The sequence below is a fragment of the Procambarus clarkii genome, chromosome 46 (genome assembly GCF_040958095.1).
Source record: "Procambarus clarkii isolate CNS0578487 chromosome 46, FALCON_Pclarkii_2.0, whole genome shotgun sequence".
Lineage (NCBI taxonomy): Eukaryota > Metazoa > Arthropoda > Malacostraca > Decapoda > Cambaridae > Procambarus > Procambarus clarkii.
This window is the reverse complement of record NC_091195.1, coordinates 14,689,633-14,708,001: the sequence shown is the minus strand read 5'-3', so window position 1 is coordinate 14,708,001 and position 18,369 is coordinate 14,689,633. Positions and strand designations below refer to the sequence as shown.

Genomic DNA, 18,369 nt, shown 5'->3' with positions numbered 1-18,369 from the left:
CACCACTCTCCATCACTGTCACACACCACTCTCAACCACTGTCACACACCACTCTCCAACACTATCACACACCACTCTCCACAACTGTCACACACCACTCTCCATTACTGCCACACACCACTCTCCATCACTGTCACACACCACTCTCAACCACTGTCACACACTAATCTCCACCACTGTCACACACCAATCTCCACCACTGTCACACACCACTCTCCACCACTGCCACACACCACTCTCCACCACTGTCACACACCACTCTCCACCACTGTCACACACCACTCTCCACCACTATCACACACCACTCTCCATCACTGTCACACACCACTCACCACCACTGTCACACACCACTCTCCACCACTGTCACACACCACTCTCCACCACTGCCACACACCACTCTCCACCACTGTCACACACCACTCTCCACCACTGTCACACACCACTCTCCACCACTGTCACACACCACTCTCCACCACTGTCACACAGCACTCTCCACCACTGTCACACACCACTCTCCACCACTGTCACACACCACTCTCCACCACTGCCACACACCACTCTCCACCACTGTCACACACCACTCTCCACCATTGCCACACACCACTCTCCACCACTGCCACCCACCACCACTTTCACACACCACTGTCACACACCACTCTCCACCACTGCCACACACCACTCTCCACCACTGCCACACACCACTCTCCACCACTGTCACACACCACTCTCCACCACTGTCACACACCACTCTCCACCACTGCCACACACCACTCTCCACCACTGTCACACACCACTCTCCTCCACTGTCACACACCACTCTCCACCACTGTCACACACCACTCTCCACCACTCACACCCCACTCTCCACCACTGTCACACACCACTCTCCACCACTCATACACCACTCTCCAATACTGTCACACACCACTCTCCACCACTGTCACACACCACTCTCTACCCCTGCCACACACCACTCTCCACCACTGCCACACACCACTCTCCATCACTGCCACACACCACTCTCCACCACTGTCACACACCACTCTCCACCACTGCCACACACCATTCCCCACCACTGTCACACACCACTCTCCACCACTGTCACACACCACTCTCCACCACTGTCACACACCACTCTCCACCACTGTCACACACCAATCTCCACCACTGTCACACACCACTCTCCACCACTCACACACCACTCTCCACCACTGTCACACACCACTCTCCACTACTCATACACCACTCTCCAATACTGTCACACACCACTCTCCACCACTGTCACACACCACTCTCCACCACTGCCACACACCACTCTCCACCACTGCCACACACCACTCTCCACCACTGCCACACACCACTCTTCACCACTGTCACACACCACTCTCCACCACTGTCACACACCACTCTCCATCACTGTCACACACCACTCTCCACCACTGTCACACACCACTCTCCACCACTACCACACACCACTCTCCACCACTACCACACACCACTCTCCACCACTGTCACACAGCACTTTTCACGACTGTCACACACAACTCTCCACCACTGTCACACACCACTCTCCACCACTGCCACACACCACTCTCCACCACTGCCACACACCACTCTCCACCACTGCCACACACCACTCTCCACCACTGCCACACACCACTTTCCACCACTGCCACACACCACTCTCCACCACTGTCACACACCACTCTCCACCACTGTCCCACACCACTCTCCACCACTGTCATACACCACTCTCCACCACTGTCACACACCACTCTCCACCACTGTCACACACCACTCTCCACCACTGTCACACACACCACTCTCCACCACTGTCACACACCACTCTCCACCACTGTCACACACCACTCTTCACCACTGTCACACACCACTCTCCACCACTGTCACACACCACTCTCAACCACTGTCACACACCACTCTCCAACACTATCACACACCACTCTCCACAACTGTCACACACCACTCTCCATTACTGCCACACACCACTCTCCATCACTGTCACACACCACTCTCAACCACTGTCACACACTAATCTCCACCACTGTCACCACCAATCTCCACCACTGTCACACACCACTCTCCACCACTGCCACTCACCACTCTCCACCACTGTCACACACCACTCTCCACCACTGTCACACACCACTCTCCACCACTATCACACACCACTCTCCATCACTGTCACACACCACTCACCACCACTGTCACACACCACTCTCCACCACTGTCACACACCACTCTCCACCACTGCCACACACCACTCTCCACCACTGTCACACACCACTCTCCACCACTGTCACACACCACTCTCCACCACTGTCACACACCACTCTCCACCACTGTCACACAGCACTCTCCACCACTGTCACACACCACTCTCCACCACTGTCACACACCACTCTCCACCACTGCCACACACCACTCTCCACCACTGTCACACACCACTCTCCACCACTGCCACCCACCACCACTGCTACACACCACTGTCACACACCACTCTCCACCACTGCCACACACCACTCTCCACCACTGCCACACACCACTCTCCACCACTGTCACACACCACTCTCCACCACTGTCACACACAACTCTCCACCACTGCCACACACCACTCTCCACCACTGTCACACACCACTCTCCACCACTGTCACACACCACTCTCCACCACTGTCACACACCACTCTCCACCACTCACACACCACTCTCCACCACTGTCACACACCACTCTCCACCACTCATACACCACTCTCCAATACTGTCACACACCACTCTCCACCACTGTCACACACCACTCTCCACCACTGCCACACACCACTCTCCACCACTGCCACACACCACTCTCCATCACTGCCACACACCACTCTCCACCACTGTCACACACCACTCTCCACCACTGCCACACACCATTCCCCACCACTCTCACACACCACTCTCCACCACTGTCACACACCACTCTCCACCACTGTCACACACCAATCTCCACCACTGTCACACACCACTCTCCACCACTCACACACCACTCTCCACCACTGTCACACACCACTCTCCACTACTCATACACCACTCTCCATCACTGTCACACACCACTCTCCACCACTGTCACACACTACTCTCCACCACTGCCACACACCACTCTCCACAACTGTCACACACCACTCTCCACCACTGTCCAACACTGTCACACACCACTCTCAACCACTGTCACACACCACTCTCCAACACTGCCACTCACCACTCTCCACCACAGCCACTCACCACTCTCCAAAACTACCACACACCACTCTCCTCCACTGCCACTCACCACTCTCCACCACTGTCACACACCACTCTCCACCACTGCCACACACCACTCTCAACCACTGTCACACACCACTCTCCACCACTGTCACACACCACTCTCAACCACTGTCACACACCACTCTCCACCACTGTCACACACCACTCTCCACCACTGCCACACACCACTCTCCACCACTGTCACACACCACTCTCCACCACTGCCACTCACCACTCTCCAACACTGCCACTCACCACTCTCCACCACTGCCACACACCACTCTCCTCCACTGCCAATCACCACTCTCCACCACTGTCACACACCACTCTCCACCACTGTCCAACACTGTCACACACCACTCTCAACCACTGTCACACACAACTCTCCACCACTGTCACACACCACTCTCCACCACTGTCACACACCACTCTCCACCACTGTCCAACACTGTCACACACCACTCTCAACCACTGTCACACACCACTCTCCACCACTGTCACACACCACTCTCCACCATTGTCACACACCACTCTCCACCACTGCCACACACCACTCTCCACCACTGTCATACACCACTCTCCATTACTGTCACACACCACTCTCCACAACTGTCACACACCACTCTCCACCATTCACACACCACTCTCCACCACTGTCACACACCACTCTCCACCACTCATACACCACTCTCCAATACTGTCACACACCACTCTCCACCACTGCCACACACCACTTTCCACCACTGTCACACACCACTCCCCACCACTGTCACACACCACTCTCCACCACTGTCACACACCACTCTCCACCACTGCCACACACCACTCTCCACCACTGCCACACACCACTCTCCACCACTGCCACACACCACTCTCCACCACTGTCACACACCACTCTCCACCACTGCCACACACCACTCTCCACCACTGTCACACACCACTCTCCACCACTGCACCTCACCACTCTCCACCACTCACACACCACTCTCCACTACTGCCCCTCACCACTCACCACCACTCACATACCACTCTCCACTACTGCCCCTCACCACTCTCCACCACTGCCACACCACTCTCCATCACACACACAGACCACTCTCCACCACTGCCCCTCACCACTCTCCACCACTGCCACACTCCACTCTTCAACACTGCCACTCACCACTCTCCACCACTGTCACACACCACTCTCCACAACTGTCACACACCACTCTCCACCACTGTCACACACCACTCTCCACCATTGTCACACACCACTCTCCACACTGTCACACATCACTCTCCACCACTGTCACACACCACTCTCCACCACTGTCACACACCACTCTCCTCCACTGTCACACACCACTCTCCACCACTGTCACACACCACTCTCCACCACTGCCACTCACAACTCTCCAACACCGCCACTCACCACTCTCCACCACTGCCACTCACAACTCTCCACCACTCACACACCATTCTCCACCACTGCCCCTCACCACTCTCCACCACTGCCACACCACTCTCCATCACACACACACCTCTCTCCACCACTGCCCCTCACCACTCTCCACCACTGCCACACTCCACTCTTCAACACTGCCACTCACCACTCTCCACCACTGTCACTCACCGCTCTCCTCCAGTGTCACGCACCACTCTCCACCACTGCCACACGCCACTCTCCACCACTGCCACACACCACTCTCCACCACTCACACACCAATCTCCACTTCTGCCCCTCACTACTCTCCACCACTCACACACCACTCTCCACCACTGCCACACACCACTCTCCACCACTGTCACACACCACTCTCCACCACTGTCACACACCACTCTCCACCACTGTCACACACCACTCTCCACCACTGCCACACACCACTCTCCACCACTGCCACACACCACTCTCCACCACTGCCACACACCACTTTCCACCACTGCCACACACCACTCTCCACCACTGTCACACACCACTCTCCACCACTGTCCCACACCACTCTCCACCACTGTCATACACCACTCTCCACCACTGTCACACACCACTCTCCACCACTGTCACACACATCACTCTCCACCACTGTCACACACCACTCTCCACCACTGTCACACACCACTCTCCACCACTGTCACACACCACTCTCCACCACTGTCACACACCACTCTCAACCACTGTCACACACCACTCTCCAACACTATCACACACCACTCTCCACCACTGTCACACACCACTCTCCATTACTGCCACACACCACTCTCCATCACTGTCACACACCACTCTCAACCACTGTCACACACCACTCTCCAACACTATCACACACCACTCTCCACAACTGTCACACACCACTCTCCATTACTGCCACACACCACTCTCCATCACTGTCACACACCACTCTCAACCACTGTCACACACTAATCTCCACCACTGTCACACACCAATCTCCACCACTGTCACACACCACTCTCCACCACTGCCACACACCACTCTCCTCCACTGCCACTCACCCCTCTCCACCACTGTCACACACCACTCTCCACCACTGTCACACACCACTCTCCACCACTGTCACACACCACTCTCCACCACTGTCATACACCACTGGTTGATACCTGGTTGATACCACTGCCACACACCACTCTCCACCACTGTCACACACCACTCTCCACCACTGCCACACACCACTCTCCACCACTGTCACACACCACACTCCACAACTGTCACACACCACTCTGCACCACTGCCACTCACCACTCTCCAACACTGCCACTCACCACTCTCCACCACAGCCACTCACCACTCTCCACCACTGTCAGACACCACTCTCCACCACTGTCCAACACTGTCACACACCACTCTCAACCACTGTCACACACCACTCTCCACCACTGTCCAACACTGTCACACACCACTCTCAACCACTGTCACACACCACTCTCCACCACTGTCACACACCACTCTCCACCACTGTCACACACCACTCTCCACCACTGTCACACACCACTCTCCACCACTGTCACACACTACTCTCCACCACTGTCACACACCACTCTCCACCACTGTCACACACCACTCTCAACCACTGTCACTCACCACTCTCCACGACTGTCACACACCATTCTCCACCACTGTCACACACCACTCTCCACCACTGTCACACACCACTCTCCACCACTGTCACACACCACTCTCCACCACTGTCACACACTACTCTCCACCACTGTCACACACCACTCTCCACCACTGTCACACACCACTATCCACCACTGCCACACACCACTCTCCACCACTGTCACACACCAATCTCCACCACTGTCACACACCACTCTCCGCCACTGTCACACACCACTCTCCACCACTGTCACACACCACTCTCCACCACTGTCACACACCACTCTCCACCACTGTCACACACCACTCTCCACCACTGCCACACACCACTCTCCACTACTCATACACCACTCTCCAATACTGTCACACACCACTCTCCACCACTGTCACACACCACTCTCCACCACTGCCACACACCACTCTCCACCACTGTCACACACCACTCTCCACCATTGCCACACACCACTCTCCACCACTGCCACACACCACTCTCCACCACTGCCACACACCATTCCCCACCACTGTCACACACCACTCTCCACCACTGTCACACACCACTCTCCACCACTGTCACACACCACTCTCCACCACTGTCACACACCAATCTCCACCACTGTCACACACCACTCTCCACCACTCACACACCACTCTCCACCACTGTCACACACCACTCTCCACTACTCATACACCACTCTCCAATACTGTCACACACCACTCTCCACCACTGTCACACACCACTCTCCACCACTGCCACACACCACTCTCCACCACTGCCACACACCACTCTCCACCACTGCCACACACCACTCTTCACCACTGTCACACACCACTCTCCACCACTGTCACACACCACTCTCCATCACTGTCACACACCACTCTCCACCACTGTCACACACCACTCTCCACCACTGCCACACACCACTCTCCACTACTCATACACCACTCTCCAATACTGTCACACACCACTCTCCACCACTGTCACACACCACTCTCCACCACTGCCACACACCACTCTCCACCACTGTCACACACCACTCTCCACCATTGCCACACACCACTCTCCACCACTGCCACACACCACTCTCCACCACTGCCACACACCATTCCCCACCACTGTCACACACCACTCTCCACCACTGTCACACACCACTATCCACCACTGCCACACACCACTCTCCACCACTGTCACACACCAATCTCCACCACTGTCACACACCACTCTCCGCCACTGTCACACACCACTCTCCACCACTGTCACACACCACTCTCCACCACTGTCACACACCACTCTCCACCACTGTCACACACCACTCTCCACCACTGCCACACACCACTCTCCACTACTCATACACCACTCTCCAATACTGTCACACACCACTCTCCACCACTGTCACACACCACTCTCCACCACTGCCACACACCACTCTCCACCACTGTCACACACCACTCTCCACCATTGCCACACACCACTCTCCACCACTGTCACACACCACTCTCCACCACTGTCACACACCACTCTTCACCACTGCCACACACCACTCTTCACCACTGTCACACACCACTCTTCACCACTGTCACACACCACTCTCCACCACTGTCACACACCACTCTCCATCACTGTCAGACACCACTCTCCACCACTGTCACACACCACTCTCCACCACTCTCACACACCACTCTTCACCACTGCCACACACCACTCTTCACCACTGTCACACACCACTCTTCACCACTGTCACACACCACTCTCCACCACTGTCACACACCACTCTTCACCACTGTCACACACCGCTCTTCACCACTGCCACACACCACTGTCACACACCACTCTTCACCACTGTCACACACCACTCTCCACCACTGTCACACACCACTTCACCACTGTCACACACCACTCTTCACCACTGTCACACACCACTCTCCACCACTGTCACACACCACTCTCCACCACTGCCACACACCACTCTCCACCACTGCCACACACAACTCCCCACCACTGTCACACACCACTCTCCACCACTGTCACACACCACTCTCCACCACTGCCACCCACCACCACTGCCACACACCACTGTCACACACCACTCTCCACCACTGCCACACACCACTCTCCACCACTGCCACACACCACTCTCCACCATTGTCACACACCACTGCCACACACCACTCTCCACCACTGCCACACACCACTCTCCATCACTGCCACACACCACTCTCCACCACTGTCACACACCACTCTCCACCACTGTCACACACCACTCTCCACCACTGTCACTCACCACTCTCCACCACTGCCACACACCACTGTCACACACCACTCTCCACCACTGCCACACACCACTCTCCACCACTGTCACACACCACTCTCCACCACTGTCACACACCACTCTCCACCACTGTCACACACCACTCTCCACCACTGTCACTCACCACTCTCCACCACTGCCACACACCACTGTCACACACCACTCTCCACCACTGCCACACACCACTCTCCACCACTGTCACACACCACTCTCCACCACTGCCACACACCACTCTCCACCACTGTCACACACCACTCTCCACCACTGCCACACACCACTCTCCATCACTGTCACACACCACTCTCCACCACTGCCACACACCACTCTCCATCACTGCCACACACCACTCTCCACCACTGTCACACACCACTCTCCACCACTGCCACACACCACTCTCCACCACTGTCACACACCACTCTCCACCACTGTCACACACCACTCTCCACCACTGTCACACACCACTGCCACACACCACTCTCCACCACTGCCACACACTACTCTCCACCACTGTCACACACCACTCTCCACCACTGCCACACACCACTCCCCACCACTGTCACACACCACTCTCCTCCACTGTCACACACCACTCTCCACCACTGTCACACACCACTCTCCACCACTGCCACACACAACTCTCCACCACTGTCACACACCACTCTCCACCACTGTCACACACCACTCTCCACCACTGCCACACACCACTCTCCACCACTGTCACACACCACTCTCCACCACTGTCACACACCACTCTCCACCACTGTCACACACCACTCTCCACCACTGTCACACACCACTCTCCTCCACTGTCACACACCACTCTCCACCACTGTCACACACCACTCTCCACCACTGCCACACACCACTCTCCACCACTGTCACACACCACTCTCCACCACTGTCACACACCACTCTCCACCACTGCCACACACCACTCTCCACCACTGTCACACACCACTCTCCACCACTGTCACACACCACTCTCCACCACTGTCACACACCACTCTCCACCACTGTCACACACCACTCTCCACCACTCCACCTTCCGTAATCTTCCTACTCCTACCTTAAACTTCCTTCTCGTTCCTGCCTTCCTTATTTTTCCTAATCCTTCTATGTTCTTCAACCATCAATATCCACTAACAACAACCAACAGCCACCACCAACACCTTCTCCTCCTCGACCTTCTCATTCTTCCTCCTCGACCTTCTCCTCTTTCTTCCTTGACCTTCTCCTTCCTCCGCGACCTTCTCCTTCCTCCTCCATCTTCTCCTTCCTCCTCGACCTCCTCCTACCTCCTCGACCTTCTCCTTCCTCCTCCACCTTCTCCTTCCTCCTCGACCTCCTCCTCTAACTACAACAACCAACCACCATTACTATCGGTGCTCAACTGCAGGCCATTCTGGCGTGTTTGGAGGAAGTACGTCATGACGACAAAGATGTTTTTGTATTTGTCGATAGCCGAGGAGCACTTGAGTCCTTAAACAGTCGAAATCCAGTCTTCATGTCCATAGTTGAGGATTGTAAGAAAAGGATAAATGAGATACAGCTGAAAGGTCACAATGTGAAATTCATGTGGATTCCATCTCATGTTGGAATAGTGCTCAACGAGGTGGCGGATGACTTGGCCAAACATGCCACATCAAAACCACAAGTTGACATCGAATGTGAATTCACAATGAGACAAATAAGAAGCAAAATCAGAAATATTCAGCCACAGGCAGAAGTGGCGAAGAGAGGTATAATGTATGAGGGAAGTCAAACCAAGCAACACTACATGTGTGTGTTAGTCAAAACACCCATTTCACTTATGGTAAAAGGAGAAATCCTTGGAGTGACTCTGTGCACATGCGGCTCAGGCTTGGGTACAAATATTACTGGGAATATGGGATAGGTGTTCATGATAATGACACGAAGTGTAAACTATGTGGTATGTAAAGGTCACACACCCTTGCCCATTATGTTCTTGATTGTCCGTTGATTAATGTATATAGAAACAGTGAGATTAGGACTGTTCCTGAACGAATAGCCTGGATGTGTCACAACGGAAAGGTTGATGATATTCTGGAGAGATATAAGAATTTTGCACCAAGACTGTTATCTTTTCTTGAATTATCTGCATGTCTCTTGCAAATTGTCTATACAGTATACCTAAGTCATAAAAGTATTTGTGTGTACGTCTGATACCATACTACTTGTGTAAAGGAGGAAATGTATATGTTTATCTCTCAGAATGTTCGGTAATATGTTTATTGTTTGTGATGTGTGTCTATATATGTATGAACACGTTGTACTGAACGGGGTGAGAATAGCTTGAGCTACCTCATCCCTTTGTGAGTATTTTACCTCAATAAACTTATTTCAACTTCAATTTCAATTTCAACTACTATCAATAACCCTAACCATTAATAACCACTGTCATCAACCTAAACAATCATCAACCACCTCAATCATCAACAACCACAACAATCAACCACCACTACTATCAACAACAACCATAAACCACCACCAACCACAACAATCAACCACCCCTACCACCAACAACAATCAACCACCACTACTGCAAAATATAATCAACCACCACTACAACAAAATACAACAATCAACAACCAATATCACGAACCTCAACAACTACCAGTACAATCAACCACAACCACCATCTACCACTGCCCTCAAACACTACTATCAACAACCACTACCACTAACCACAACTATCAACCACCAACAACCATAAACCACCACCAACAACCTCAACAATCACCCACCACTACCACCAACAATCAACCACCACTACCACTAACACTCGACCACCAGTACCACCAAACACCATAATTAATAAACCATCACCCACGCGAACTATAACCAACAACCGCCACTACATAAAGCACAACAATCAACCACTATTATCATGAACCACAACAACTACCACTGCAATTAACCCAACAACCACACCCATCAACCACCACAACAATCAACCACCACAACCATCACAACAATTAACCCCCACAACCATCAACCACCACAACAATCAACCACCACAACCATTAACCACCACAACAATCAACCACCACAACCATCAACCACCACAACAATCAACCACCATTACCATCAACCACCACAACAATCAATCACCACAACTATCAACCACCACATTAATCAACCACCACAACCATCAACCACCACAACAATCAACCACCATTACCATCAACCACAACAACCATCAACCACCACAACAATTAACCCCCACAACCATCAACCACCACAACAATCAACCACCACAACCATTTACCACCACAACAATCAACCACCACAACCAACAACCACCACAACAATCAACCACCATTACCATCAACCGCCACAACAATCAACCACCACAACTATCAACAAACACTACCATCAACCACCACAACCATCAACAAACACTACCATCAACCACCACAACCATCAACAAACACTACCATCAACCACCACAACCATCAACAAACACTACCATCAACCACCACAACCATCAACAAACACTACCATCAACCATCAACAAACACTACCATCAACGACCACAACCATTAACTACCACCACCATCAACCACCTTAGCCATCAACCATCACAGACATCAACCACCAGAGCTATCAACCACCAATACCATAAAACCACCACAACCTGAACCACCATTAACATTAACCACCACTACCACTAATCACAGCCATCAGCCACCACAATTACCAACCACAGCAATCAACCACCACCACCACCAACCACAACTATTAACCACCACTAGAACCAACCACTACCACCAACAATAAACATCACCCACCACTGCCACCAATCACAACCTACCACCACAGCCACCAACCACAACCCAGCAACAATTCCACCACCACTACCATGGATTCTCCATTAAGTGAAAGTAATGAATAAAATATTTTTAACCTACCTTTTATTATGCTTCAGTTTTATTTATAGTATATGTAGAAATATATTTTTAAAATATTTCTACATTTTTTATATATATTCCATCAATCAGGAAAACGATTTTTATGCAGCATTTAAGGTTGCGACACGGTCTCAAAATTGTTTAGCCAAAGTTGTGCAGTAAGTTGTGGCAACTTATTTACAACCACACAATAACGTAGCTAATACATGAAAACAAACGTTGTCACACCTGACTACTCTCCCGACCCACACCTATAGATGAGAGGGAACACGGAAGCCCACACCTGGCTACTCTCCCCACCCACACCTGCACATGAGAGGGAACACGGAAGCCCACACCTGGCTACTCTCCCCACACACACCTGTCTATGTCACACACTCATGCCAAAGAAAACTTATATCAAGTAAATCTAGCTTGTATTAAGCAAGACAATGTTGGGCTAAATATTGATCAGTGTTATCTTATAAGCAGTGAAGCTTGCTTAATGAATATTCTTGGTCGCTAAACGGTGCTCAAAGTTACTCAAGAAGCCTTATAAGTTCTCTAATTCATGACTTTTAATGTAAAAATATTTTTGAAACCACAGGAAGCACTGTGAATTAAACAACTGAGTTACAGATATTCACGTGTTAAAATGTCGTCAATACGTACTGGTGAGACGCGTGTCAGGGAAGGTCAGGTCACTATACCCTCCTCTTGAGGGAGGACACAGCTGAGCCGCCAGGTGGCAGCACCAGTCTATGGCGGGGTCGTCATCAGTGAGGTCCCGGATGATGGTCAGGTCGAGCTCCCTTCCCTGGTACGGCAGACTGCCCAGTGTGTCTGGGTCCACGTAGCCCGTGGCGTCCAGGGTGTCCAGGTCCACGTAGCCCGTGGCGTCCAGGGTGTCCGGGTCCACGTAGCCCAGGGCGTCCAGGGTGTCCGGGTCCACGTAGCTCCTGACGTCCAGGTCAATGACTGAAGACATACACTGAGATACAGTCACTGAGGTTAAGGGTATGTTCTAAGATATAACAAGAAGACATACTGAGTCATCCACTCACCTTACTGCTGGGTTTATTACCTGATGACAAGTCTGTATTTTGGACACTATTAATAGCATCTAAACTACTTATTAATAGCTTTTAAAAGCCACGGTCAAGGTCATCTGTATCAATGGTCAAGGTCATCTGTATCAATGGTCAAGGTCACAGTCAAGGTTATCTGTATCAATTGTCAAGGTCACAGTCAAGGTTACCTGTATCAACTGTCAAGTTTATCTGTATGAATGGTCAAGGTCATCTGTATCAATGGTCAAGGTCGCATTAGAAGGTCATATAAACTAAGTCAAGGTCAGAGTGAAAGGTCATCTGGACCAAGTATCAAGGTCACAGGGATAGATGGGTCACCTGAATTAAGGATCAATGTTACGGAAGGTCTAATTAACCAAGGGATCAAGGTCACAGTGAAAGGTCATCTTGAACAGGAATTAGGTCACAGTGAAAGGTCATCTTGAACAGGAATTAGGTCACAGAGAAAGGTCATCCTGAACAGGAACTAGGTCACAGTGAAAGGTCATCCTGAACAGGAATTAGGTCACAGTGAAAGGTAATCTTGAACAGGAATTAGGTCACAGTGAAAGGTCATCCTGAACAGGAATTAGGTCACAGTGAAAGGTCATCCTGAACAGGAATTAGGTCACAGTGCAAGGTCATCTTGAACAGGAATTAGGTCACAGTGAAAGGTTATCTTAAACAGGAATTAGGTCACAGTGCAAGGTCATCTTGAACAGGAATTAGGTCACAGTGAAAGGTTATCTTAAACAGGAATTAGGTCACAGTGAAAGGTCATCTTGAACAGGAATTAGGTCACAGTGAAAGGTCATCTTGAACAGGAATTAGGTCACAGTGAAAGGTCATCCTGAACAGGAATTAGGTCACAGTGAAAGGAGATCTGTACCACGAGTCAAAGTCAAAGTGGTAAGTCATCTGAACCAAAAGTTTGGCGTCGCTAAATACTTCATGAAATTATTTATGCACAAGAATATATACAGCAGCGGAATGTTTCGAAAATTTATTATTCATGGAGTAGTCTCCCTTAATAAGTCTATAATTGTAATCAAAGTAGAAGGTTTGTCTCCCTTAAGGTGACTATATTTGTAAACAATGTAAGGTGTTTGTCGCTCTTAAGGTGACTATATTTGTAAACAATATAAGGTGTTTGTCACCCTTAAGGTGACTATATTTGTAAACAATATAAGGTGTTTGTCTCCCTTAAGGTGATTATGTTTGTAAACAATATAAGGAATCTTTCGTCTATAAGGTTGTAAACATATATGTAAACAATGTAAATCTGAATTACTATATTAAACATGACGAATGAAGCCCTTTGCGTAATTTTGGTATTAATAAATAACCCTAAAAATTATGGTGGAAAATATGAATATTTACCAAGATACTGCAGGTGAGGAAGGTGAGGCAGGTGACGGATGAGGACGGTCAGTTGGTGTGGTGTGAGGCGCAGGGTGAGGGTCTCGAGGGTGTGAGGCAGGAGGGGTATGGCTGCCTCAGACAAGTGACCAAGAAACCCCTTTAAGGTACACTTACTGCCGGGGGCTGTCAGCCTCTCCAAACATTGTTTTAGTATATCATTTTTCTCTTTGATGTATAAACTACAGTCAAGACATAAGGATATGGTTACCTTCATTGTTGCCAGCTCTGACAGTGCAGACAGGCGCTGCTTTAGTTGGGATGTATCCTTTATGTTTAGGTAAATGTTCTCAGGTGTCACCTTCTTAAGAACAAGCGGCAGGACAACCCACGAGTCAACACTCTCTATTCCCCACTCTTGTTCTGTAGGCAGCTTCTCACACACGGCTTGGATGACGTGCTCACTCCCGCGGGACTCTGCTACATGCTTCAACAGCTCGTCAGTCCCATATGTAACCATCTCGAACAGGTCAATTATGTGAGTAATGAACCTGTGCTCTACTCCCCGGGCACACAGCACCCCGGTAGTGCTGACTAAAATGTTCTTCCATCTGGGGCGCTTCCTAAACTCTTGGTGCACGTCGTCAATATCAAACGTGATCTCACTTGACCCTCTCACGTGATCTCCCAAGGAGCGTTTTTCCTTACGTACAACATTCACCAAGAAGTCAATGATTATAGACCTTTCCCCTGACACACGGTGTGATGCTGGATCACCTCGGTCTTGCTCAGCCCTCAACAAGAGAGCGACCAGCCTCCTGCTGGCACAATACTCCTGGTACCTGGCGTGAAAATAGCCAAACACCCACACCACACTGAGGCCCCGACGGTAGCTGGTTCTTGTGAAATAGTTGGACAAGACCTCCTCCTGCGGCAGCCCCAGAGTTTTACACTTCTCCCTAATCTCCGCTTCAGTCTCCGGCCAAAGGTCGTACTCCTGCCTCTGGATCCCTCTTAAACTAATCTCTTCAAAGAACAACAGAAACTGGTCACATTTTCCTTTGGGGTCAGCCACATGTTTGTCTGTGAGTCTGGACACCAGTTTGTTGGTTATGAAGTCATGAATCTTCTCGTAGACTTGAGTGTTTGTGGTGAGGTTATTAAATTCTTCTGGAGCCTCGACACACAGCAGCGCCAACAAGGTCAAGGTGAGTGGAGTGTTGAGGTACTCACCCAGGAACTGACTCATCTGCTCCAGCTGCTGGGTAAACCTCCTTGTGATGACACTCCGTTGGCACTCTTCCTCCACCAGCACCTTGATGGTTCTCTCGGCGAACTCCACACGACGTTCTGGAGTGATGCCCAAGACGAGGATGTTGCAGCGAGGTCTGGTGTGTGGGACGAGCTGTGACAGTTGTTGGTCCCACCCCGGCCGTGTGGTTATCACCAACCTCACATCCTTGCCAGGCAGGTGCAACAGCTCCTCCACCAGCCTTCCTGAATGGTCGTTGACCTCGTCGTAGCCGTCAATCAGGACTAATATATTTAAGCTCAAGATTATCTCCTTAAACAGCTGGAAGTCGGCACCAGAATCACTAAGTGTTTGAGGCAGCAACTGGCGGAGGAGATCATCGAAGGTATTAAGATGTGAGTCCCTGCACTGTACATAGAAAACGAGGTCCACAGTGCCCAGGTGACATATGGTAGCAGGGTCCTCTACCCACTTCTCGAGGATGAGCTTGAGTAAAGTTGTCTTGCCCATACCACCTTCCCCCGTCAGGAGGACACACTGAGGGACTCTTCCGTCCTCTCGCCTCATACTCAAGATGTCTTCATAGTTTATATCCTGACCCTTGGCAGCGTGGGAGGGTCTTGTGCCATCCTGACCCTTGGCCGCGTGGGAGGGTCTTGCCCCTATGACAGGATCTTCAAGGAGTCGTAGTCGTGTAAAAGCAAGACTTGGGTTGTAGTTAATGTTGAGGAGGAGCCAGGGTGCGGGAACAATCTGGTACAGCAGTTTATACCCGTCAGTTAGCTCCTGCTTGCTCTTCTGCTTAACCTCTTCTCTGATATCTGTGACCTTTGCTAGCAGATCACCAATATACTTGGTGACATCTCTGGTCACGTGGTCCACATCCTGGCTGTTGGTCCCACACCGGACGCCGGACTCAGCCAGCATCTTAGCCAATATGTCACTGAGCTCCGTCAGTGTTGATGTAAGATCTTGCTCTGACATTCCCACATTATCATGGGCCAACGTGTTTCGGTGTTGCTTCAGGCTGTAAATGAGGTGTTCAAGTGATGGCCCCTGAGGCCCTGGAGTGGTCCACGTGGGGTCATTCATCTCAGCCAGACCACACACACGTTGCAGGAGTTTATACAACAGGGTGATGTCAAAAGTTGCCGCGTCAGAGGAAGCTTTGAGTTTATCCCTCTGGTGATCATCGAAGACACGCCTGTACTGAGCATTGGTGTACCCCAAGTCCTGAGTGAGGTAAGTCACTACTGGGAAGGTGCCCCGGTACGACCACATAAACACACTTGCTAGCGCGTCTCGTCCTGCCTTAGTCACAGCCAGTCCATACCGCAGTCTGTTCACATCTTCCGGTTGGATAACAGGACTCGAGGCCGCCATATTGGGCCGTATGATTCTCACCTCACACAACTGTTGTCAAGTTTCACACAAGCAGTAAATGTCCCACGCTGGTTTTGTTATTATATTATGTTTAAAAACATAACATTGTTTCTCACTGTCGGAGACGGGCAGCTTGTTAGGCTTGTGTAGGCCTTCCTAAGCCAACGACAGACCTTCCTCAGGATGCATCCCTCAACAGTTGACTAATTTCCAGGTTAATATTTACTGCTAGGTGAACAGAGGTATCAGGAGGCTGAGCATCTCACACTGCCAGGGAATCAAACTCGGATGTAATCGGTGATGATCCGACTGCATTAACCACAATACAGTCACTTGAATGACCAAAAATATAAGTGATTTCCAAATAAACCAAATTTTACAAAATGTGTTCACATGTTAATGCAATATTCGGTTCCAGCTTTATTTGTTATTTTCAATTTGTTCTTTAACTAGTTAATTTCTTCTGTCTTTATACTCTTCAGATTTCTGTCATTTGGAAGAACAATTTAACGTTATTAAAACAAGATGTTAGTGTTAAACATTGGGTCAGAAATACATTTTTGAGATCACTAAAACAAATAAAATTCCAAAGTCTGCCTCCTGCATTTTGTTATATTTTATAACTTAAAACTTGTCAATATTTTGACCTAACTCCTGTGATCATTGTGGTGTTGGCTTCTGGTTTAGGTAGAGTAATGGT

The 18,369-nt window shown here is 50.6% G+C and overlaps 1 protein-coding gene across 1 annotated transcript in view; it reads right to left on the bottom strand.

Annotated features, from left to right (window-relative positions):
• Positions 1-18,160, bottom strand: part of LOC138350651 (uncharacterized) — a 39,596-nt gene extending 21,436 nt beyond the window's left edge. The window contains exons 1-2 of the mRNA XM_069301712.1: positions 15,056-18,160; positions 13,278-13,583 (exon numbers count right to left, since the gene is read on the bottom strand). Coding sequence (XP_069157813.1) covers positions 13,278-13,583; positions 15,056-17,669 — 2,920 coding nt within the window. The 5' untranslated portion in view covers positions 17,670-18,160. The remainder of the gene's footprint in view (positions 1-13,277; positions 13,584-15,055) is intronic.
• Positions 18,161-18,369: the final 209 nt, after the last annotated feature.